This window comes from Pogona vitticeps, chromosome 4, assembly GCF_051106095.1.
Source record: "Pogona vitticeps strain Pit_001003342236 chromosome 4, PviZW2.1, whole genome shotgun sequence".
Lineage (NCBI taxonomy): Eukaryota > Metazoa > Chordata > Lepidosauria > Squamata > Agamidae > Pogona > Pogona vitticeps.
The window spans coordinates 150,611,501-150,636,823 of record NC_135786.1 but is presented as its reverse complement, the minus strand read 5'-3'; the positions used below and the strand labels follow the sequence as shown (position 1 = coordinate 150,636,823).

The 25,323-nt window shown below is 43.2% G+C and overlaps 1 protein-coding gene across 3 annotated transcripts in view; it reads left to right on the top strand.

Moving 5' to 3' along the window:
• Positions 1–25,323, top strand: part of CDH9 (cadherin 9) — a 237,858-nt gene that overhangs the window by 145,165 nt on the left and 67,370 nt on the right. For all 3 annotated transcript variants that reach the window (XM_078392718.1, XM_020809332.3, XM_078392719.1), the window contains exon 3: positions 1,386–1,680. In XM_078392718.1, the coding sequence (XP_078248844.1) occupies positions 1,386–1,680 (295 nt within the window). The remainder of the gene's footprint in view (positions 1–1,385; positions 1,681–25,323) is intronic.

Sequence of the window (25,323 nt, the reverse complement as noted above, 5' to 3'; positions counted from 1 at the left end):
CCCTCCCTTCTTTTTAATCAAGGTCTTTCCACCTGTATTTAGAGAAATCTAATGTTAATTGTTGTGAAAAATGAATAAAAAAATAAAATTCTCACCATTCCCAATAGCACCCACATTTACTCTCTCTTACATGTCTCATTAGAGTTATTAGGAACATGAATAATGAATCCCTTCACATTTCACTCTTTGGCCTTGGGAAAGCTGCAGTTACCCTCCTAAGCAATTGCGTTTCCAGAGAATAAATTTCAGATTTGCATGTTCAGATGGGACTATAATGGGCCTTAGAAGGTATCAAGCCTTGATCCTGGGTTCATATCATAAATGTTCATCCTTTTCTTTTTTAAAAATGTGGAACAACATGGGGATTTTCTATGTAGAACAGCTCTATCATCTGTTTTAGAAAAGATGAGAATGTGTTCCTCTCTTTAGCCAGACATCCCCCTGTCTATAGCTATAAACTAAAGATACACATGTGTTTATAATTTGTTTGGAGTAGCTCAGGACCCAGTGATGGTCAGAGTGACAAATAAAAAATAAATAAACAAAAGCCATATCACTTAAACACCACCTGTTTATTTATCTGTTTCCAAGAATAGTTAGCACAATTTACACAGCTATAGAGAACAACACACACACACACACACACACACACACACACACACACACACACACACACACACACACACACACACACACACACACACACACACACCCCTTAGACTTGGTGCTTGACAGCCTGCAAGAAAACATGGTGAACATTCTAATCTTAAACTCCATCTGTTCATTACAATGAGACAGAAATGTTTTTTTTATACAATACACACATAGACACATTCACCCAGTCCTATATGCCAGAGAGCTTTACATTTGTGGTTTTCAAACAAGAACTTCTAGTATCACGATAAACGACTTCCAGAAACCCTTTGGAAACACTTGACGTAGTTCCTTGGTTCCTAGTCTGGATTTCATTCTATTTTATTTATCTCACAGAAAACATACTGATAGATTTCTTTCTCAAGACAATAGGATCCGAGATATTGTTTTGAACAGGGAGGGAAGTGATATTGTCTTTGTCATGCTATTGTTAATATGAAACATAGCTATCTTATCTTCTACTTGTTGTGGCATCCTTTATCAATGTGTTTGGAATTATGGGGTAAGTGTGACCAAATTATTAGTTTGATAATTCCCCCCCAACAATAAGACAGTAGATAACCATTGCTAACCTCAATTACAGACAAGATTTGTGGAGACTTATTCATATGTGCCAGGAGATTTTACTCTGTAATAACAATGCATATATTTATAGTGTTCTCTCTCTCTCTCTCTCCCCTCCCCTCCCTCCGTCCATCCCCCCCTCTCTCTCATTTTAAACTCCCCTGAAGCTACATACTGACCAAGATAAAGGAGATGGAAATTTAAAATACATATTAACAGGAGATGGGGCTGGCAGCCTATTCATTATAGATGAAAATACAGGAGATATTCATGCAGCAAAAAGGCTGGACAGAGAAGAGAAGTCTTTATATGTGCTACGTGCCAAGGCTATAGACCGAAAGACTGGTAGACAAGTGGAGCCAGAATCAGAATTTATCATTAAAATCCATGATATCAATGACAATGAGCCTAAATTTACTAAGGACATTTATACCGCCAGTGTTCCTGAAAAGTCTGCAGTTGGTAAGTATATTTTATTATCATATATAATTGGGGGGGGGGAATTGAACATTTCTCAGAAATGATCCAGATAATATTTTAGCAACACAAAAGACTTCTGTAAATATCATCTTAGTAGCTCCCATTTGAGAGCAATATCTACTTTTTTTCACCCCATTGGTCACTATATGGCTTTCATGAAACCAACAGCAGTCATAGAAACTTCTCATATACAATATGATTTGAACAATTATTTTTGTTTTATATGGAATGACTCAAAACAATGCTTAGCAAGGTCATAGTTTTGCATGGTCAGCAATGGCCATTTTGTTGACACTGTTGTACTTTTGCAACCAAACTGCTGGAACAGGAAAAGGTTGGGTTTTGTTCCTAAGGTGTGGGGTATCTAAGACGTTGTTATACAAAAAGTTGGATATAAGTGGTAATTTATAGTCGTTATTCAGGCAGGAATTCAAGGTGATTAGAAGAAGTGTAGAACAAAGATACAACTGCTCATGCCTGTTGCGAACAAATATACATGGTAAATCTAACATTTCTGTTCTGCTTACTCTGATATCTGCCTGAAGTCTTATGAACTTGTTTCCCCATTGTATTATCTTCCACTATCTCAAATAAATCTTCTTCTCCCCCCTATGCTTAATTTTAACCATGATTTAGGATTACATTTGTTAACATTAAATAAAATTATTTCTAACCTTAGTTTGCCACCTATGCTGTTAAAAAATTGTAAACCGTAGATTGGCAACACTGATTACAGTTAACCATGAGGAATGTCAATATATCTTCAAGAGTGCAGTGTAGTTAAAGTCGAATAGAGAATGGAAGGGGTGAGGGGAAAGAGCAAGATGGAAGGATAATGGTTTGGAAAACTGGTGATGGTATGATGGAGTCATTGTTATGTATCTTACGATAACTTTGCTTCAGGAGATCTGGTTTTGAAGCAATACAAACCTTTACAAACACTTAACCACCCAGAGTAGACCCATTCTAGATGGGTGGTATATAGATCAATCAATCAATCAATCAATCAATCAATCAATCAATCAATCAATCAATCAATCAATCAATCAACCAACCAAACAAACAAACAAACAAACAAGCAAACAAATAAATAAATAAATAAATAAAATGATAGAGAATATGCACAGTACAAACAACCAGGCCTTCCTTCCACTCTCCAAGAAACCATTACCCTCTAAATCTGTATGCAAAATGCAGGTTTTTAGGCTGGGAGACAAGGGCCCAAATCCTGATGCTCAGCAAAGAACATCTCAGCAGAGGAGGCCCTTCAATGAGGATTTAGTGAGCCCATTCAAACGGTCCTACTCCTAACAGCAACTTCCTATGCTAAAATAAGTCTCAGTTAGAGCAGGCCCATGAAGTGGAACTTATGAAGAAGCTGATTCACCAAAACACCATTGATGCAATGGGCCTAGTGTACTGCAATTTACTATGCAAAGCAACTGGAATTGGGCCAATGTGAAAGAAATGAGCATGGCAGTAGAGCAACTGCTATCCTAATGATGCACAAGATGCCAAAATGTCAAATATTTACTATTATTATATTTTTCCTATCTTAACTGTCTTGAGATTCTATGTATTTTCACTTTGGTGGAAGGAGAGTTTTTATTGTATCTGGTGGAAAAATATATACATTTATGTTTTTATTTTATTTCTACCCCACCTCTTTTCTTGTAAAGAGATTCAAGCAGATTACAAATGGTTTAAAGTTCTTAGTCTAGCCTTGCATACATGTCCATGGCAAATGAACATGATGGGGGAAGGTGTGCAATGTGTAAAAAAATGATGTAATGCATATATTTTAATGTATGGTAAATATATTATTATGCTCTTCATTTAAAATATTTATAGCCCACCCTATATCACAAGATCTTAGGGCAGGTTGCAGAGCTGTATAAAACAATTTACAAAGTGCATGAGTATAAAATGTAGCATCTTTAAAGCAGTTTGAATAGTTTAAAATGCAGAAAATGAAAACATTGACACTTTAAAACCATTGCATTAAAATCCACTCAAGCCAAGATCCTCGGCTCCCCAAGGCTGTAATTAAAAAAAACATGTTTTGACTTGGCACCGAAATGATGCCAGTGCTGGCAGCAGTTGAGCCTCCAAGAGGAGGGTATTCCACAGTGAGGATGCTACAGCCACTAAAACACTTCTTTATTTCTTCCCATACTGAACCATTGCCACCCCAACCCCAGAATAAAGACACGAGACATTAGCTTTGGGTTAATGCGGGCCACACTTTTATTTAATAAATTCAGAAAAAACTTGCCTTGCGGCCAAATAAGATATATATATGGGGGCCTGCTGTAGTGCGGAAGACCGTAAATTTGGGGTATTTATACCCCATTGAACAACAAAGGGCGAGTCCCCGGCCGCCAAGCTCCTTCGGTCAACCAACCGTCGGATCCTGTCTAGCCGCTAATAAACACCCCCAGACCTCAAGACATCTTTAACTGATGTCTGTTGGTCTGTGAGTGGCCCAGCGCATCCTCCCCCCACAGGCAGTGTGATCGCACGATCCGCAATGCCGGAAGGTCAGATGCGCTGTTAGCTTACTTGATTTACCCCTTGGGACACACCGAAATACCGGTTATTTCCGCACTACCCGCCAGTGTGACCAGAACGAATATCCCCCCAAATGCCAACAACCCCGGTCTAGTGTGGGATAGGCGAAAAATCCCCCCATCCAAGGCCAATCAGGATGAAGGTCAAAAATTCCTATCCGGCCCCAAAATAGGCGACCAAAAATCACACTAGAATGTAGGGCGGGCGGGTGGGTGCCGCAAAGCCAAGAGAGGCTGACGCAGGAGGGAGCAGCGCTTATAAAGGCGCTCTCCCCCCCAACCACTTCCGGGTCCCGCGGTGCCTCGTCTTCTTCCGGGGTGGGTGGCAAACCCCGCCCGCTCGCACAAAGTCCGCGGACCCGGCGGCGGGCTAACTCTTGCCACCCCAACCCCAGAATAAAGACACGAGACATTAGCTTTGGGTTAATGCGGGCCACACTTTTATTTAATAAATTCAGAAAAAACTTGCCTTGCGGCCAAATAAGATATATATATGGGGGCCTGCTGTAGTGCGGAAGACCGTAAATTTGGGGTATTTATACCCCATTGAACAACAAAGGGCGAGTCCCCGGCCGCCAAGCTCCTTCGGTCAACCAACCGTCGGATCCTGTCTAGCCGCTAATAAACACCCCCAGACCTCAAGACATCTTTAACTGATGTCTGTTGGTCTGTGAGTGGCCCAGCGCATCCTCCCCCCACAGGCAGTGTGATCGCACGATCCGCAATGCCGGAAGGTCAGATGCGCTGTTAGCTTACTTGATTTACCCCTTGGGACACACCGAAATACCGGTTATTTCCGCACTACCCGCCACAGCATGCGCGCTAGCTCAGCTATGCCGCATGCCCGCCACCGAGCCCCAGGAGCTCGCGAAGCAGGCCCCCTTTAACATCCTCCAGAAATATTTCCATACCTGCATCCGACAGGTGAACACCGTCACTGCGGAATAATTCCAACTGTGACACATGGATCCGATGATGATATATCACCGATCCGAGGCCGCCGCCGCAGACGCCTCTACGAACCTCCTTATTCACGCCCCGCCGGGCCTTATTTATCGCATCAGTCCTCCCTGAGCCTCGCCAGGCCAACCGAGGAGTGATATTGGACCACAAGATCCGCAGTGTGGGATACTTGCGTTTCAGCCATTTGAATTCCCGTAGGATGTCCAGTATCACCACCTTACCAGCAAATCTGGGTAGATCGTTGCCTCCCAGATGTACAACCAAAACATCCGGAGGCGATGGACCGAAAGCCGTTGTCCTGCTGAACTGTATCCACTGCATTCCACGGATTCCTTTCCATGTAACATGCGCTAAAGCGCCCAAACCCAAATCCCTCCCCCACGAGGAGGTGGCAGCGTAACGTTCTGCCCAATAAACGTAACTATGACCGACGATCCAAACTTCCTTCCGTCGTCCGTGAACAGTCAAACCTGTAAAAACACAAACACCCTACCTACTCGTTAGACAAGTTTCTAATGTAGTTTTTATAACTAGCTGACGACCATCGGCCAATGTACTTAATTTCATCAGGGCTGTAGCCCAGAGCCGCCGCGGTGGATGCCGCCCCAATCCGAAAGGAATGTGTGCCAAAACGGAGGCCTTGTACTCCCACCTTCTGCAAAGCCAAATCCGTCAGTCTCCAAAACTGGTACTTCGTCAAAGGTGATTTATTATCATGCAGAAGGAAGTACCCGTCCTCCTGCCCCCGCCGTGCCATGTACTCCCTTGCTGCACGCACGGGACATATTTCCTCTATGCTACATAGCCCCAAAACTAAACGCCTTCCCTTTCCAGCTTGGTCAGCTTTCGAGCGCCTGATAAACAATTCTACGCTATGTTCCCCTAACAGCACATCCCTTTGTTGGAGGGCCTTACGTGACCTGTCCTCCTTACCTGCTGCCACCAACTCACTGACCCTAAGCGCCCCAAAAAATGCAATCAGCGATGCAACATGAAACAAGGCCCTCTCATGTTCACTCCTGCATAAGACTGCCCATTGCCCGCACAACCGTTGCAGCAGTGCTGGAGAAATGGGCGACCTGGAATCCTGCACCTTCCCTCTCTGCCTTGTCCACCCCTCCAACATTTTTCTAATCCTATAATCCCTCGAGTAATCCTTGTACCCATGAACCTTGGAATAAAACGCCAACGCGGACAATTTTCCTTGTATGGTCCCTGGCGTTAACCCCTTCCTATGCAAATGAACCATAAACTGCTGCAAGTGCTCCACTGGCAATGGCCAGACCTGCTCTAACTTTACCATCCGTCTAAATTCTCCAAAATCTTTACTCACAGCCGAGTATCCTTTCCGCGTCCTTTCCGCCAAAGCCAAACCTATCGCTTCGGATGCGTCATGACGCCAATTTGCCAGACCTCCTGTGGCAGCACCTCTGGAAACTCCCTGGCCTCCGGCGCCAATTGCCGGAAACGTTCCATCTGCCGACGTGATAAAGCATCGGCAATGCTATTATCCAAACCCGGGATGTGCCTTGCATGTACTAATATGTTATACCGAAGTGCCCTTAATGTAAATGCCCTCACTAACTTCATAACACGCTCTGACTGTGATGTGAGGCTATTAATAATGCACACTACAGCCTCATTGTCACACCAGAAGCGCACAACAGAATCTGCCCATTCTTCAGCCCATAACCAAAGTGCTCCCACAATGGGAAAAAATTCCAAAAACGTCAGGTCTCTTGTAATGCCGTCCTCCTGCCAAGCCTCCGGCCAGGACCCTGCACACCACTTTCCTCGATGGTAAATGCCAAAACCATGGGCTCCAGCGGCATCCGAATGCACCTGAAATTCCACCTGGACACTCCGCTCCGATCTCCAAAAGGAAATTCCATTAAATCCCGCCAGGAACTGCATCCATACCTTGAGGTCCTCCTTCATACCCTGCGTCACCCTAGCCCGATGTAACGGGCGCTTAAGACCTGCCATGGCTGCACTAATGCGCCTAATAAAGGCCCTACCTGGAGCCACCACTCTACACGCAAAATTAAGGTGCCCTACTATCTCCTGCAGCTCCCTAAGCGTCGCCTTTGACTTCCCCAACAGAGCTCCAAGTTTGGCTTTCAACACTTCCAACTTTTCAACCGGTAACCTCGAAGTCTGCCGCTCAGTATCTATTTCTATGCCTAGAAAAGTCAATACCGTAGTCGGCCCTTCAGTTTTCTCTTCAGCCAACGGCAACGCCAGCTCACATGCCAACTCCTTAAATGTATTCAATATAAACTGGCACCTTCCCGAATTCCTTTCCCCACAAAAGAGGAAATCATCGAGATAATGCGCCGTCGATGTACAGTGCGCTACTTGTCTAACCTTCCACTCCAGAAACGTACTGAACTTTTCAAAAGCCGCGCAGGATACTGAACAACCCATGGGCAAAGCCCTATCAACGTAATATAACTCCTTAAATTGAAACCCTAATAAACTAAAATCCTTTGGGTGCACTGGCAAAATCCTAAAGGCTGACTTCACATCACACTTCGCCAGCTCCGCCCCTACACCACATTTTTTAACCATGTCAACTGCCTCATCAAATGACGTATACCGAACTGTGCACAACTCTGCTGGGATAGCATCATTCACTGACTCCCCTTCCGGAAAAGACAAGTGGTGAATAAGCCGAAATTCACCCTGGGCTTTCTTCGGCACCACTCCCAGAGGAGAAACCCTCAGGTTCTCCATGGGCGGGTCACGGAAAGGACCCAATACCCGCCCTTCTTTCACCTCCTTGCATATCTTCCTCAAAACAATACTCTCCATCCCCTTAACTGATCGTAGGTTATGCGCAAAATAACTTTTACGCTCGCCCACAGCCGGTATCCTAAAGCCCTTTTGAAATCCTTCAAGTAGATATGCGGCATCACCGCGTCTCGGATATGCCTGCAACCATGATTCCAAAACTTCCACCCTAATTGGGCTGGGACCCTTTTCCAGGAGCACTTCCTCCTCCCTGCTTCTTGGGACCTCCTGCTCCTTTGTCCTGCCTTGCTCTAAAACAACTGGTGTTCGGGTGTTGACCTCCACACGTAAGGCATTCATGCCTGAACCTACATGGTTTCCTAGCACAAGTTCCCCTGGCGTTATATTGAAAGCACAATAAGCGGGGTTGAACCGCCTGGCCCGCCCATGGGCGGGCAAACTGGGTCTGTCGTGATCTCCTGTTCAAATGCCCACTGTCAAATCTGTCACCCATGTTTGATTTAGCTGGCGTCATATGCTGTAGCCATAAATGGGGATGGGGCTCATCCCACCTCAGATTAGGTTGAATGGCGCTCCGCATTCGGAATGCCTCGTCGTAACGAAGCCATGCCAGCCCCTCAAAATCAGTGGACGCCCTGATCATCGTGTCCAAATACTGCAACAAAGCTGGCGCCTTCCAGGGCTGCATCTTTATCAAAACCCCAGCGTAAATCACAAAGCCCGGCAGCCAGTTTGTCCAATTTCTATCTGGTTTTTTCCTCCTACGCTTTTCCTTCTCCCTTTCGTCTTCCTTATCCCAATCTTTTTTCTCACAGTCCCTATTAAGTAAATCAAAAAAATCCACGTATTCGCCACGCCAAATTTTTTCCTTCGTGGCCGCCGTCAGGTGGTCTCCCACAGGCATCGCATAATCTGCATACGGCAAAGCCCCCGCTGGCACAGTATTGTAGCCAGTATTAGGTACCGATGGGTGCCAGCCACCTATAGCCTCCGAACTGCCCGGCAGAGGCGGCGGAGGTGCGCCTCCCCACGGCATGCCCCATGTACCCCACTGCGATCCGATGTAGGGCCAAGGTACGCTAGGATACCCCCTATCTTGTGACATCTGTGATGTGTGCCCGGTTGGTGTGCCGACAGGGCCGCCTGCCCACGGCCAGGCAGGCCCAGGTGACTGTAACTGTGGTGCAATAATACACTCACCATCTGAAGTAGATGCCACACAAGGCTCCAAAGGTGCGTCCGCCGCGATCTCCCCTTCTTCCAATTCTTCCCGGACTTCTTGTCCCACTGCCGAGGCTCCGACGCTCCATGAAGCGGTTGCCGCCCCTTTGTTGCTACCCCCCGATCTGGAACGTACCGGCGACTTGGGGGCCTCCACTGTGCGAACAACGTCTTGCACCTGCATGGACTCAAAAGCGGTAAATCGAGCCATCAGATCCTGGGCTATCGATTTCAGCCTAGATTTTTTGATACCCTTTGATTCCCTAGCTGACCTGCGCGGCTGGTCATCCTTAAACTGCGCTTGCTGCGCGGCTAACCTCTGCGCTTCCATGGCTGACATTTTTTCCTGTAGCGCTTGCCATATCGGCCACGAGTCTTCGTCCGAAGATGATTGAGGCGGCGACAACTGTGGTACATTCCGTCTCTTAGCTGGCTGCTTGCCTTTGGATGCACCACGACCCTTACGTGACGCCATTTCTCGACCCCACCAGTCTCACCCTTCGGGCCCTATCTATCCCCCAGGTATCTCACAACACTACCGCTCTGTCCAGCCGCCCTCCTTCCGTCAGAAAACCCCGAATGGAAAGATACAACCTTGTGCCCAGTGCCTCCTTGCCACGCTGTCTGTCTGCTATCCTAGAAAAAAGGAATTCCACAGTCGTTATTATTATGCAAGCCTACCCGCAAACCGCCAGCCATAATTAGCTGACGCCCTACTGTAGGTACCAATACACGTCACTGGCCATAACCGCGGCACGGTGTCCTCGCCAACCTTACCCCTCCAGGTTTGTTGACATAGCGTCTCAGCTCGTATTTCCATTCCTATGTTTTTTTTTTTCAATTATTATTATTATTATTATCATTATTATTGTTGTTTATTATTATTATTATTATTATTTTTTATTTTAGTATTATTATTTTTTTTAATATATATATAATTAGCTTATCCACTTTTTTTTTTTTTATTAGATCCTTTATTAATCCATTCACTCATCCGTTAGTCATGTATATATATATTCCTATTAGTTTGCTGTTATTGTGGGTTTTTTTTTTTTTTTGCTTGCTATGTATATATATACATACATAAACACCTATCCATACCCACACCTATACACTCAAACCTCCACATCCATCTACATATCCCACATCTTTCCCGTCTCTCTCTCTCTCTTTTTTTTTTTTTTTGTGAGTACTACCTGTTGGATTTTTTTTTTTTAATTACTATTATTCTTAGTAGTAGTAGTACTATTTTTATTTATACATTTATTTATTTATGTATTCTAATTTATTTCATTCTATTATTATTGTACATATATACATATACATTCTCTTATTATTAGCAGTCCTTGCCCTCCAGGCCAACTGTCCCCCTATTCGCCTGCTGCCTCCACCACTACGCAGCTTCTTTTTCTTTGTTTTCTTTCTTTTTTTTTTTTTGGTCAAACCAACAAAAGGGGAAAAAATTAAGCATAGCCTGGGTGGCCACATGGAGGCCCAGCCGATCACTGCCCCACCAGCCACCTAAAATGGCGCCCGGCCACAAAATGGCGCCCGCACGTGGCCACCCGACTCCAGAACGCCCAGCCAGTTCGGCCCGGCAGCTTACCCCCACTACTGGGAGGGGGAAGGGCGGGAAAGAGGGTGGTGGCGGCGGCGTTACTGCGGGCACCCTCGATTTACTCCCCGCTTCGCGCACACCGCACCCCCCATCCGTCCCTGCCCTTCGTTTCTTTTTTTTCTTTTCTTTTTTTTTTCTTTTTCTTTTTCCCCCCCTCCTGGTCGTCCCCGCCGACCGGGGACTCCAGGAAGGTGCCGAACGCCAGCAGCCACAGCGCGCCGCAGCCCAGGGCCGCACGGCCCTCCAGGAGGGTGAGCGGGGAGGGTGGGTGAGCGCTCCCCCAAAAACCACCGCCCCGCTGCAAGAAGAGGGAGCCCCACGATACCGCCGCGGCAACCGCCGCGCTGCTCGAGGATGGGCAGGCCGTCCCGCCATTCCAGCCCTATCCCCACCGTTACTCGCTGCCGCCCGTCCGGGTCCTCTTCTGCTCGCTGTGACGCAGCTCTCTGGCTCGTCACAGCGAAGCTCCCTCCACCGCGCCGCAAAGCCAAGAGAGGCTGACGCAGGAGGGAGCAGCGCTTATAAAGGCGCTCTCCCCCCCCAACCACTTCCGGGTCCCGCGGTGCCTCGTCTTCTTCCGGGGTGGGTGGCAAACCCCGCCCGCTCGCACAAAGTCCGCGGACCTGGCGGCGGGCTAACTCTTCTCAATGGTGGGGCAAGGAGGAGGGCCTTCCAAGCAGATCTTAGTGATCCATTTGAGATGGTATACTTTTGAGATAATACGTACATACTGAAGTGATTGTGTCAACAAAGTTGTTACATGTGCACAAAACTTTTTAAACATGCATAAAGGCAACTGAGCAAATGCATCACACTTTGACTTCTTAAATTAGTATTTATGGGAATGACTAGGTAGTGGACATAGAAAAAGCAGTTTCAGCAAATCTCACGTGAATGTAGGCATGACACAATTTAGACAGCCACGGCTAAGCTAAATGACAATGCTTTAAAAAACAAATCAAAATAAATTTACACATCTAGATATGATGACCTTTCATTAAGGTTTCTGGAAATTATTTTACCTTTACTGAAACAGAAGATAAATTGTATATTCCATGATGAGCCCAATTTCTGTTGAACCAGTTTTTAGGGCAGAATGGTAGGCATATAACTACATATGACCCCGGAGTAACTTTAGTGAGCTTCCTAAACCCTAATTTAATCCTGTGACCCAAGTTTTAAAATGGATGCTGCAAGCTGCCTTGGGCCCTTTGAGAGACAAAAGTGGAATGGAAGGAAGGAAGAAATGAAGGAAGGAAGGAACCCCTTGATTCAACAATAGTACTTTCTCTCTTTGTTGTTCTTGTTGTTTAGTTGTTAAGTCGTGTCCGACTTTTCGTGACCCCATGGACCAGAGCATGCCAGGCCCTCCTGTCTTCCACTGCCTCCCAGAGTTAGATCAAATTCATGTTGGTAGCTTCGATGACACTGTCCAACCACCTCGTCCTCTGTCGTCCCCTTCTACTCTTGCCACCACACTTTCACAATATCAGGGTCTTTTCCAGGGAGTCTTCTCTTCTCCTGAGATGGCCAAAGTATTGGAGTCTCAGCTTCAGGATCTGTCCTTCCAGTGAGCACTCAGGGTTGATTTCCTTGAGAATGGATAGGTTTGTTCTTTTTGCAGTCCAGGGGACTCTCAAAAGTCTCCTCCAGCACCACAATTCAAAAAGCATCAATTCTTTGGTGGTCAGCCTTCTTTATGGTCCATCTCTCACTTCCATACATCGCTACTAGAAAAACCATAGCTTTCACTAGGCGGACCTTTGTCGGCAAGGTGATGTCTCTGCGTTTTAAAATGCTGTTGAGGTTTGTCATTGCTGTCCTCCCAAGAAGAAGGCATCTTTTAATTTCATGGCTACTGTCACCATCTGCAGTGATCATGGTGTCCAAGAAAGTAAAGTCTGTCACTGCCTCCATCTCTTCCTCTTCTATTTGTCAGGAGGTAATGGGACCAGTGGCCATGATCATAGTTTGAGCTTCAGACCTTTTTTTAATGCTCTCCTCTTTCACCCTCATTAAGAGGTTCTTTAATGCCTCCTCACTTTCTGCCATCAGAGTGGCATCATCTGCATATCTGAGGTTCTTGATATTTCTTCTGGCAATCTTAATTCCAGTTTGGGATTCATCCAGTCCTTTCACTTAATGTATCCTGCATTTAAGTTAAATAGGCAGGGGACAATATACAGCCTTGTCGTACTCCTTTCCCAATTTTGAACCAATCAGTTGTTCCATAGCCAGTTCTAATGGTTGCTTCCTGTCCCATGTATAGATTTCTCAGGAGACAGATAAAGTGGTCAGGCACTCCCATTTCTTTAAGGACTTGCCATAGTTTGCTGTGGTCCACACAGTCAAAGGCTTTTGCGTAGTCAATGAAACAGAAGTAGATATTTTTCTGGAACTCTCTGACTTTCTACTTTCTGTCACTTCCCTATTTTGCAGCTGCTAAATGGGGAGCAACTTTAAGCTCTAGCCAACATGGCTAATGGCAAGAAATGAGGGGGGATGCAGTCCAACAACATCCCAAAGGCTACATATTCCCCACTCCTCTATTAAGACACATTAGAACCCCCCAATATTTAGAAATTTCTGAGGAAGAAATCTGGGCAGTGATAACTTCCATGAAATTTTATTTAAAGTAAAGAAATGGATGTATGCCAAGGAATAAAGGACAGTTCCTGCTCAGTTTGGCACATCAAGCTTATAAGCATATGTCTGCTGCACTCAGCATTTTCCTTTTCAAACAGGTGAAAATATGCAAGATCTGGAACCTATCCTTTAGGCCAGTGTTTTTCCTTCCTTGAGTCTCCAAATGTTTTAGATTCCAAAAATTAGACTTTAACTCCCAGAATCTCTGGCTGTTGGCAGTCATAGTTGGGACCCCTATGGTTTGAAGTCCAAAACATTTGGAAAGCCACAAGTTGAGAACTGTTGATTTAGTTCATATGATTCCACTATTGTTTTTTTCATCAGCAACTAGTACTTGAAATTACACTGCTCCCAGATATGGACGACCCATTTAGCTACCAGGCAATTCATGTTTTTCACTAATGCTACACATTGTGTTGAAGCAATTTAGCACAATCCGAAGATCCTTCAGCAGGGCTCAGAATGGTCGTATGCCTTCAGTGTATGCATCAGGTAATTTTTGCCATTCATTTGCATTCCCTTTGTTACATGAAACCTAATATGTCATTTTGCTGATTATTTACCCAATATAAAGAGATGTTTTAGAAGTTAATAGACCTGTCAAGGAGGCACAGTGGGGAACTGAACTCCCAACCTCTGGCTCTGAGTCATTTTGTATCATCTGGAAACTTGGCAATAGGACCGATTACGTCTGACTCCAGATTATTTATAAAATTTAAAATCCCAATAGTATATGGTAAAATGTGTCACAGCATACTAAAGTAAATTGGGAAACCTTCTTATGTGTTAGAAAAAGGAAGATTAGGTTTTGAAAGAATAGCCACTAGATTCCTCATTCTTGTTAATTTAAGCCAGAGGTGAGCAAAATGTGTCTTCAGGGCCATTTTTGTATCCCCCCAGAACTGCTGTGGCCACCAGCACACCAGACATCATGATGATGATGATGATGATATCTCGCTTGTGGGTGACCCCGTAGTCATCAGGGCTTTCAGAACAATATCCAGAAATTTCACACAGTATTATAAGCAGTTGCAGATCTCAGAAATAACATCATCAGAGCTACAGAAAATGACAGTATTGGGAACAGGATACACACAGTGCCAATATTTAACAGATACTTAGGTTTTTGGTTAAAACTTGTATCTGTTATATAATACTCGTCAATGTTTTTATAGTTTTGATTGACTGTGCCTGGTGTTTTTGAAAATAATAATAATAATAATAATAATAATAATAATAATAATAATAATAATAATAATAATAATAATAATAATAATAATAATAATAATAATAATAATAATAATAATAATAATAAAAAATAGAGAGGGGATGTTCAGAAATTCCCCTTGTGCTCTCTAGGGAATGCAGGGGCTAATTTTGCAATATGTTGAGGTTCCATCAGCAACCTGCCCCAGATACCCATCAAATAATTTTATCCATTACAGAGTTAAATGACCTTTTATTCAGCTTTAAAATAAGTTGACCCCATTTTTCATTTAACAAAAACCCATTAGCCAGAATTCTCTTGTATATTTCTGCTGGTGTATTGCCAGCAGCACAATCGCTAGTAGTCAGTTGCCACAAGTTAAGAAGCCAGAGTAATCACCTATTTGTTGCTGTTCAACGGAGTATTCTTTTTCACAAAATGGAAGCGAAGGATGAAAGGGGCTAACTTGCCTCATATTATCTAATGAGTTTGGGGCAGAGATAAAAATTGAACCAGGAGGTTTCTGGACCTCAGCCCCTATCTACGTGGGGCTGCCTTTGAGGCTAACACAGAAACTTCAGGTGGTGCAGAATGCGGCGGCCAGGCTCCTTACAGGAGTGAGAAAATATCAACACATCTCTCCAACGCTGGCCGCATTGCATTGGCTGCCCATCTGTTTCCCTGTCAACTTCAAAGTTTTAATGCTTACTTATAAGGCCCTAAATGGTTTAGGGCCTCGATATTTGGCGGAACACCTCCTCCCACCAACGTCTACCCAGATCACCCGCGCGAGTCAGGAGGTGAGGCTGAGGAGCCTGACGCCGAGAGAGGCCCGGAAGGAGAAGACACGAAACCGGGCCTTCTCGGCGGTGGCTCCTCGCCTCTGGAACAATCTCCCTCCGGCGATTCGCGCGGCCCCCACGCTGGGCAAATTTAAAACCCAATTATAAACATAGCTGTTTATTCAGGCCTTCCCTCCAGCCAACTCTTGATTTTTTCTTACTTTTCCTTTTTATTTTTACTGCTGTTCTTGTTTGATTATTATGTATTTGTCTATGTTTTATTATTTGAATTTACATTTGGAAGCCGCCTAGAGTGGTCCGGTGGGCCAGATAGGCGGTGTATAAATTAAATAAATAAATAAATAAATAAATAAATATTTGTGTGCAATAGGGAGTACCTATCTTGACTTCTCAAGTTATGGCAATTTGCTACTGGAGGTTATACTGCTGACATATTCACTGGAAGGTGTAACTGAAAGGGTTATGGCTAAACATGGGAGTTCTGTATTTGTCTCCCGGGGGAGATGAAAATGAAGCCCACTGGGATGGGTGTCCTGGCAGTCCTTCCCTGCCCCCCAGAACCAGCTCAGTCCACTTACCGGACTCCTCAGCATGCATGCCCAGTGGCAGCGACACCGTGTCAATTGTGGACATAGTCCTACTGGCACTTGCCCTGCCTCTGCCCACAGATGATCACTCCAGTGAGGAGTTAGTAAGATAAGTCTTCCCTCTCAGCTGCTGAATGGGTTGGTTGAGGGAAGAGGTGGGGAAGTGCCAGCAGGACTATGTCTTCAATTGGTGTGATGCCATCACTGCCAGGCTTCGTATTTATCTCCCCTGAGCTCTGTATTCTCTACTTATGGCCATTTTAGAAGTCCCTGCTGCATCAATTGTATGAAAGAAAGAAAGAAAGAAAGAAAGAAAGAAAGAAAGAAAGAAAGAATGAATGAATGAATGAATGAATGAATGAATGAATGAATGAATGTAGACAACCTGAAAAATGACCCTTCCCAAATCCTAATTTGGACGTTCTTTCTTGTTTCCCCTCAGATTGCTACTGCAATCCTATCCAATAAGTATTATTTCCCCCCATATTTTTATTCATGTTGCATGAATAAAATGAAGCATAAAATAAAGAATGTTACCCAGTTTCATCCTTGAAAATTCCAGCTGTCTCAAAAGAGAGCTACAGTTATTTGTAACTGTTTCTGGGATAGATGCCTACCTGCTTTCTAAACTGTTCCATGTTTCTATCCTAAGGGAACACAGCATCCAGTTAGGCAAAAAAAATGCTTCTGTACCAAACCTATAGTATGCACAAGAATGAACAGCGCATGTGTATACTGAAAAATCCACCTGAATTCAATATCCAGTATTCTCATTGGTTTTACCATGTAGAGCTGCAGCTGTAGGAGTGACCACAGGTGCTGTCCATGTGACTATTACCTTTGCAAGAAGCTTTAGCTGGTCAAAGGGATTTACCCCCTCCCCAAATAAATACACATAGATTTGCACCCTCAGTCTCTAAAGTATGATTGATCAGCTTCCTATTCTCTACCACCAGTTCCTATCCATCAATTAAAAGATGATAATCTGTAGGGTTCATTTTTGTTTGCTATAACTGTAACATCAAAAACGAGCTGTCACAGTTGGCTAGTTCAAAATCACAGTGACCTTTTTAAAAGCAACATTAAAAAGTTTTTTTATCATACTTCTGCTGTGAAATTATTTGACAGATCCATTTTCCTATCCACTTTTATTGGATTGCGCACACACACATCGACTCCAGCTATAGCTCTCTAATCTCTGGACAAAAACATTACAGGCTCAAAATCTATACCTCAGCACTTTTCACTCATACCTAGTGCTGACACTGCACTGCAGTATTAAGGGACATGTTCTGCACAGTTAGAGATGTCGTCCTTCAGATAAAACGTTCAGTCAAAGTCCTTTCGCTTCCCTTTTGGTAGGGCTTACGCAGGGGAAAATTGGAAATTCTAGTGATGTTCTGTGGAAAAGGATACTGAGAATTGATAAATAAGAATTCTCTTTCTGAATGCAATAGTTTCTAATGTCCATGGGTCCAATGAGAAAGAAAGGGTTATTATAACTCAGTTAGTGAAAGGAGAAGAATTTTCACCAGCATCATATTATGTAGACTAGACAGTCTCACTGGGAAAATATTGTCATTGCCCAGTAATTCTCATCATTTCTATCTAAGGGGGATTCTTGTTTGCTTTCATGGATCAAAAAATAAACTTGTACCTGTTAAGGAGAATTTGATGCCAAATATTGGAATTTTGATTCAACTCATTACTACATCAGCTACAAAAATTGAAACTGATGCATCCCCCAAAAAAGATTTTAAAAAACCATTGTCAGGTCAGATGAGGAGCGTATAACCTACACCATCAGAATATTTTCCTCCTGCTGAATGCTATGAGTCTGCCATGTATGTCTTCTCTCCAGATATGATGGGGGGGGGGAGGGAAATTGTTTGGTTCACAGTTTAACATGAAGTGATCTAATTCACACTTCCAAAGTCAGATCTGAACCAGAAAATAATTATAATTCACTTTCCATTTTAAAAAAATGCATACAAGCATAGTTTGTGTAATATCTTATCTATATTTTAAGCCTGCTCTATGTCCTGATCAAAAGGGACGTGGTGGCGCTGTGGGCTAAACCGCAGAAGCCTGTGCTGCAAGGTCGGAAGACCAAGCAGTCGTAAGATCGAATCCATGGGACGGAGTGAGCGCCCGTCGCTTGTCCCAGCTCCCGCCAACCTAGCGGTTCGAAAGCATATAAATGCAAGTAGATAAATAGGGACCACCTCGGTGGGAAGGTAACAGCGTTCCATGTCTAAGTCGCACTGGCCATGTGACCACGGAAGATTGTCTTCGGACAAAACGCTGGCTCTATGGCTTGGAAACGGGGATGAGCACCGCCCCCTAGAGTCGAACACGACTGGACAAAAATTGTCAAGGGGAACCTTTACCTTTACCTTTATGTCCTGATCAATTTGTAAACTGTTTCCATAAGGGGTATCCATCGATACTATCGCCGAAAACTGCTTCCACTATCTCAAATGGCAAAAGGCAATTCATCTCCATCCTGTAATCCTCCTTCTTGTAACCCTCATATACATACACCCCCCAAAAATCCTTAAAATTGTATTCAAAGGCATGGGAAACCCTTAAGGAAATCTGTCTGGCACCAGAGGGAGCTGCAGGGCCCAAAACTGCAAGAGCTTCACAAGCATCACAGTGGATTTAGGGCATTAAACTGAATTGCACCTGGCATCACAGAGGAGCATGTAAAGGAGATCATCTCTCACTCTACTACATGAACTCTTTCAAAATGCATCTTCTCCCATAAATGCCCATGCTCATTAGAAATCTCTAGGAAAAAGTCACACATGATGTTGGGAAGGCACATACCCTCAACTTAACGATCACAGATTTTAAATGTGTTTATGTACAAGGCATAGTCATAACGTTCTGATATCAGGTGCCATGGCTCCATCCAGTGGTATCTTGGAATTTGTAGTCTGAGGCAATGCTACAGTTCTGCTGCTGTAGTTCAGAGAGATGAACTATAACTCTCTACCAAAGGATTCTAGATACTTCTCACTACACATCCCATGATTCTATGGGAGCCCCAGGAACTGAGGTAGGATCAAATTGCTATAACTGCATAATGTAACTAGATCCTTAATCTCTGGCATTTTATAGAGCAGGGAAATACAGCTGTTCTTGGACAGTAGTTTCCAGAAATGCAAGCCATTATAGCAGGTGGTGAAGGCTTCTGGGAATTGCAGTCCAGGAACATATAGATTAATCAAGACTAAGAACCACTGTTATAGGGACCACATACAAAGCAAAACTTTACTCCTTTATTCTGAATTTTTTTTGAGATTTATGTATTGTTTCCAGAGCAATAACCCTAACAATGTGGATTAACAATAACCTACATATAAAAGAGCTCCCTGAAGCTTATGTCTTAGCAGGAATGCCAACAGGGGCAGCTTTATCATATTGGGGTTTCTTAAAAAGGCTATACCTGCATTCTGTGTTCTGCACAGCTCTCTGGACAGTATAGGAGCTGTGTCCTTCAGCATTTGATCACTGCATACCTTAGGAAGTTATTGGGAAAACAAAAAAGTCAATGGGTATTATTTGAAGAAGAGAGGAGGAAAACTAATAATTGCTTCTGTTGTTTAAAACTCTAAAATTGTGTTTTGCTGGTTTTGACAATGGCCTATTAAACCCAGCATTCTGTTATCAAACAAACAAACAAAAAAGATTGGTTTTCCTTTGTTTTAGCTAGTAGTAATGAAAACTAGGGGAGGGGAGCAACCTTATGAAGACTCTCTAGGCATTCCTTTTTCTCTTTTACTTGAATAAATCTTGTCATTGTTGCAATTTGTTCCATAGTGCAGAAATACTGTAGGAAGAAATGGGCTCAAGAATGAACACCTGAAAAACTGGCACAAACTAAAAATAAAATGATTTGCATGTTGTTAACTTCAATACAGGCAGCTTGCTATTTTGACAATTCTTAACAATATGTTAGCTGCTATCAAATGATTCCAGATCATGTTGTAATGCTTGACTTAAAACATTATTTTCATGTATCCCAACATGGCAAGTCTCGTGAAAGCGACCCGGGAGGGGAGGGGGAAAGGAGCGCCCTATTTAAGGAGAGATCCCCCCCTTCTGCCTCTTCCTTGGGGACAACCCTCCCGCCCTGTGTACTAGTGTGAGTTTATCTGGTCGCCTTTTTGGGTCAGATAAGGAATTTTTGACCTGCATCCTGATTGGCACTTGGAGGCGGGGATTTTTCGCCTATCCCATACTGGTAGAGGTGTATTGGCATCTTGTAAAGGTGGACAATAATTGGTCACACAGGTGGGTAGTGCAGATAGGACAGGTTTTGGTGAGTCCCCTCACAATCACAGTCATGTGTAGCTCATCTGACTTCCCAGTGCTGCAGATTGTGTGATTACAGTGCTTAGGAGGGAAGATGCACTGGATCCACACCCAGACCGACAGTCACAAAGAGGAAGGTGGCTCAAGGTCTGGGGGTGGTCAAATTTGGTCCAGCCGGCCTCTCATTGTCTACACGACCATGAGACCTCTGGGCTAGGGACCCGCCCATTTGTTTGGTAAGGGGTCCATTGAGATGTCTGTGCAAAACCTGATTCCGCACAATGGCAGGACCCCCCTTTTATGATGGGCAATAATGAATATTCAATAAAGTGTGGCCCATGTTTATTCCATAATACTTGTCTCACATCATTATTCCGGGGTAGGGGGGCAATGGCTGTACTCAAAGAAAGAGTCATTTGTGGAAGATTGAGGAGGAAACCACCAAATCCTCAATGTTTTTTTAAATGTCCAGTTTTATGTATTCTGATGACTATGCTCTTGCAGAACAGAAAATGTTAAGCCAATTCTCAAAGTTGTGAAAAATGAAAATGTATGAAATGAAAACTGCCTTGAAAACAGGATGCGAAGGCAAGTTTTTGACAAGGAAATAGAGAAGAGCATCCATACAGCTTAAGCCATCTCACTCTTCATTGCCACTGGGACAATATGTATTCACTGAGTACTGATGCAGACCTGTACTTGCCCATCAGTCTGGCATAAAGGGATCCATGTTACTATTCAGGACTTCAGGCATGGGCAGAGAAGAAGCCACAAACTATCCTCAATAATGATTATTATAGCTATTAGAAATAGGCAGAAACCACAGTTTGGCCCAGTTTGGTACCCACACAGGCCCACTTCCCTCTCCCACCTCCTCTGTGCACTTGGCTATTCTCCAGATGAGCTTGCTTCCCTCCCTGCCTTCTCAGCATGACTGCCCACTCACAAATCGCAGTGTGCACTTCCTCCTCCACCTGCTCTGATGGTCACCCACTCAGATGAGGAAGTGGGGCAGGGAAGCCTAGAACACTGTCTTTGAGTGGGCTTCCCTGTGTGGGTGCTGCACCAAACTGAGCCAAACTGTCGAACTGTGGTTTGTGCCCATCTCTAATGTTTACTACTAAACGTATTTGTAGCCACAAGTGTATGTCTTGATATTTCATGCACAAAACCAACCAGAGGGTTCCATCTTTGGGAATCACTAGTTCTCTACTGAAATAGTTTACAGTGCTATGAATATAGTGCTGAACTTGGCCTGTGAAGTCTCCAGCCATGAAACTCAATGGATTCCCTTCAGGAAGTCACTGTCTCAACCTCACCCTACATCGTGTTGCGTTATTACATTCCTTCAGACTTCAGGACAAACTCTAAAATCAGAAGCTGACTCCTGGTGGTGTCAAGATCAAGGGTGGAAAGAACAAGGGCCCTCAAAATTGCTTCAGGACCAGATGACTGTGGAAACAAGAATGTGAAGAATCTGAGTAAACAGGCATAAAAACCAGGTTCAATCCAGCTGATAATGTCACATGGGAACTTCAAGGTGTGGAAGAGCAGAAGGTTTCTTGGTGAATAAGCAAGTGACAGAATGAGTCCAGTGGTTTCCACTTTTTCAGCTACTGCTCACCTCCCATGCTGTTTTATCTATAGCACACAATGTAATTCCCATTACCATGGTGGTGTGGATGAAGAGAAAGCAGCTGGGGATCGTGCCTGACAATGTGTATGAGATGAGTGACTGTAGTTGTGGCGAGAATGGAAGTGAAGAATTAAAACTTGAGCCTTGTGAGGAATGGCATCTGAGACAAGACCCATACTATTTAGAGAAGTGGATAGCTAGGCCTCTCACGAACACATGAGAAACAGAGAGTCAGGTTTCTTGTATACATTTAAATACTTCTTACACGATTATTCTGACAACAAAGATTGCTGCATTTAACTTTTGTTAATATGGCTTCTTGTTTGCATACAGAGTAGGAATGTAACAGATACTCACAACATTTATTGTTCCTGGCAATTTTCTGAATTTTGCCATGCCAAGACTCTGCAGCAAGACTTCTCCTTCCACCAATGAATGTTTCTGGCTTTCCACAAAAGCCAGCATCCTGGTCTCATTCTCTTTTTTGTTTTATGTTTATTTCCTGTTTTTCATCTTTTGCTTTTTGCAAGAAACTGCCAGTTTAATGGTCTTTCTGATCAATCCTGTGTAGGAAATATATCAATCTGTGCAGAACATGTAAAAATCCTGTGCAGCTGGACATTTCTTGCTCATGCCAGGTGGATCTTGCAAAAGAAAGATTCTGTTCAGGAATTGTATTAATCTTGTGCAGCTTGGCATACCTTCTAGAAAAATATGACCACAAAATATCCAAGAAATCCTGTGAGATTTCTCGAAGTGGAAAAATACATAAAGAAATCTCACTAGGAGAAGAAAAGAACAGTGTTTCCCCCCACTATACTTTTCAGCGAGCAAGAGGATATAAGGTTCACATCCATAATGTACTGCTTACACATGAGCAAGAGCCTCTCATTTTCAAATTTCATGTGGAGAAAGCAACAGCAGAGGGAGAAGGATTAACTGCTTCTCTTTAGTCATGTTGACAACACTGGATTAGCCAATGCATGAAACAGGCTAGTTTATGTTAGTAAACTGTCAATTTCCCTTTAAAAAGCCTTAATATTTAAGATAATCTTTATCCTTCCAGTGAGTGTAGTTATATTTATCAGGGAATTTAAGAAATTCATTTCTGAATATACAGTTTCAGAACAGGGACAGGAGCAATATCCTCAGATATGATGGAAAAGGGCTCAACATAAATTCCAGAAACTTGAGGGAAGTGGGCCTGAAGCTAAGAATAAGGAAAAATGGCCACCAAATGGTTTTTACACAACTATAGAAAGCACAACTGAGGACATTTGCTAGGCCTTGAGTGCACACATGAAATTATTCATCAGTTTAAGTGGAGGGAACAGATATCTTTCTCAGGAAATTCATTTCTGAGGAATGAAAATCTATTAATTTATATTGGCATATGAAGAAGATAAAGGGCTGAGGAATGACAGTGGAAGAACTACAGATGCAAGCTAAGGTTTCCTTCAACATTGGAGTGTAGATATTTTGCATTTTATTTTTAAAAAATCACATGAACCCCAACATTGGAAAAGAAAGCATTTAATCAGCAGCAATCTGCCATTAGGAATGCCATCGTTCCTACTGTGCAGATGGAAATTGGCCAACAGGATTTCTCCCCTAAAATACTCTAACCTGTTCACCATAACAAAATTTGGGAGGACATTTTATCAAATATTTTACATAGAAAGGTTTAAAATATTATCTAGCTCCAGAAAGAGTTCAAAAGGTGGAGGGAATTAAAATGTACATTAAAATTATTTTATGAAAAGTGTCAGTGCATTAGCAACATTTTAAAAGGATATCTCAATCATCTTTCCAAAGACACAAGTGGCTTATGTTTCAAACTGGGGAACAATTAGAACAGACAAGATTAGTGATTTAGAAGAGAATACTTGTCTTTTTATAGCACTCATCGCATATAAATTCCTCAAATGACTACCTGACCTTCATCCATGTCAACATCTTATACCAATTGCATTCATCTTAAATATTTATAGAAATGTATGATTGCATATTTCAACATACTTAATATCATCCACTCTCCTAGCTCATGATGTGGGGAGAATGAAGGTCTTTTGTGTTCACAGTGACTATGAAACTCAAGACCAGCAACATCTGATGGGGAACACTTTTCTTCTCTCTCTCCCAATATTATATGAGCAATTTGTTCAGAGTAAGTAGTATGGAAAGCAGACAGGCATAATTTCTTACTTCAGTGGGGCTGATCTGGAAATAAAGTATTTAATTCAAACATACCTTTCCTCCCCAGTGTTCAGCTTTGAAAAATTAAGTTCTGCAAACTTCCAACAGGAATGCAAATTGGATAGGACTGATTGATTGCTGTTCAGAATACAACTAAAATTCCTTTTCCCTCTAGTTTTTGAACAGCGAGAATAATGCTTTGTTTTATCATCAGAGGGAATGGTCCTCTACTGGGCTGTAGTATTGTTCTGTGTAGCTCAGTTTTGTTTGTCTACAATAACTGGCAGTGGAGCACCAGGATTCTCTATAGTGTTTTCCTCAGTTCTTTGCTAGAAGTGAAGATTTGAATCTGGGCCTTTCTGGAAACATAATATATGCTCTATTGTACCACTAAGCAGAGGCTTTTCAGTATTAGTAAAGCACATGGATGGAGGCCCGTAACATTGTACAGGAGGCAGCAACAAAAATTATTCCAAAAAAAAAAAAAAAAGGAAATGCAAAAAAGCAAAGTGGCTGTCCAACGAGGCCTTACAAATAGCAGAGAAGAGAAGGGAAACAAAATGCAAGGGAGACAGGGAAAGTAACAGAAAATTGAGTTCCAAAGAATAGCAAGAGAGACAAGAGGGCCTTCTTAAATGAACAGTGCAAAGAAATAGAGAAAAATAATAGAAAGGGAAAAACCAGACATCTGTCCAAGAAATTGGAGAAATTAAAGGAAAATTTTGTGCAAAGATGGATATGATAAAGGACAAAAATGGCAGGGACTGCACAAAAGAAAAAGACATCAAGAAGAGGTGGCAAGAATACAAAAAAGAATTATACCAGAAAGATCTGGATGTCCTGGACAACCCAGATAGTGTGGTTGCTGACCTTGAGACAGACATCCTGGAGAGCGAAGTGGGCCTTAGAAAGCTTGGCTAACAACAAGGCCAGTGGAGGTGATGGCATTTCAGTGGAACTATTTAAAATCTTAAAAGATGATGCTGTTAAGGTGCTACACTCAATATGCCAGCAAGTTTGGAAAACTCAGCAGTGGCCAGAGGATTGGAAAAGATCAGTCTACATCCCAATCCTAAAGAAGGGCAGTTCTAAAGAATGCTT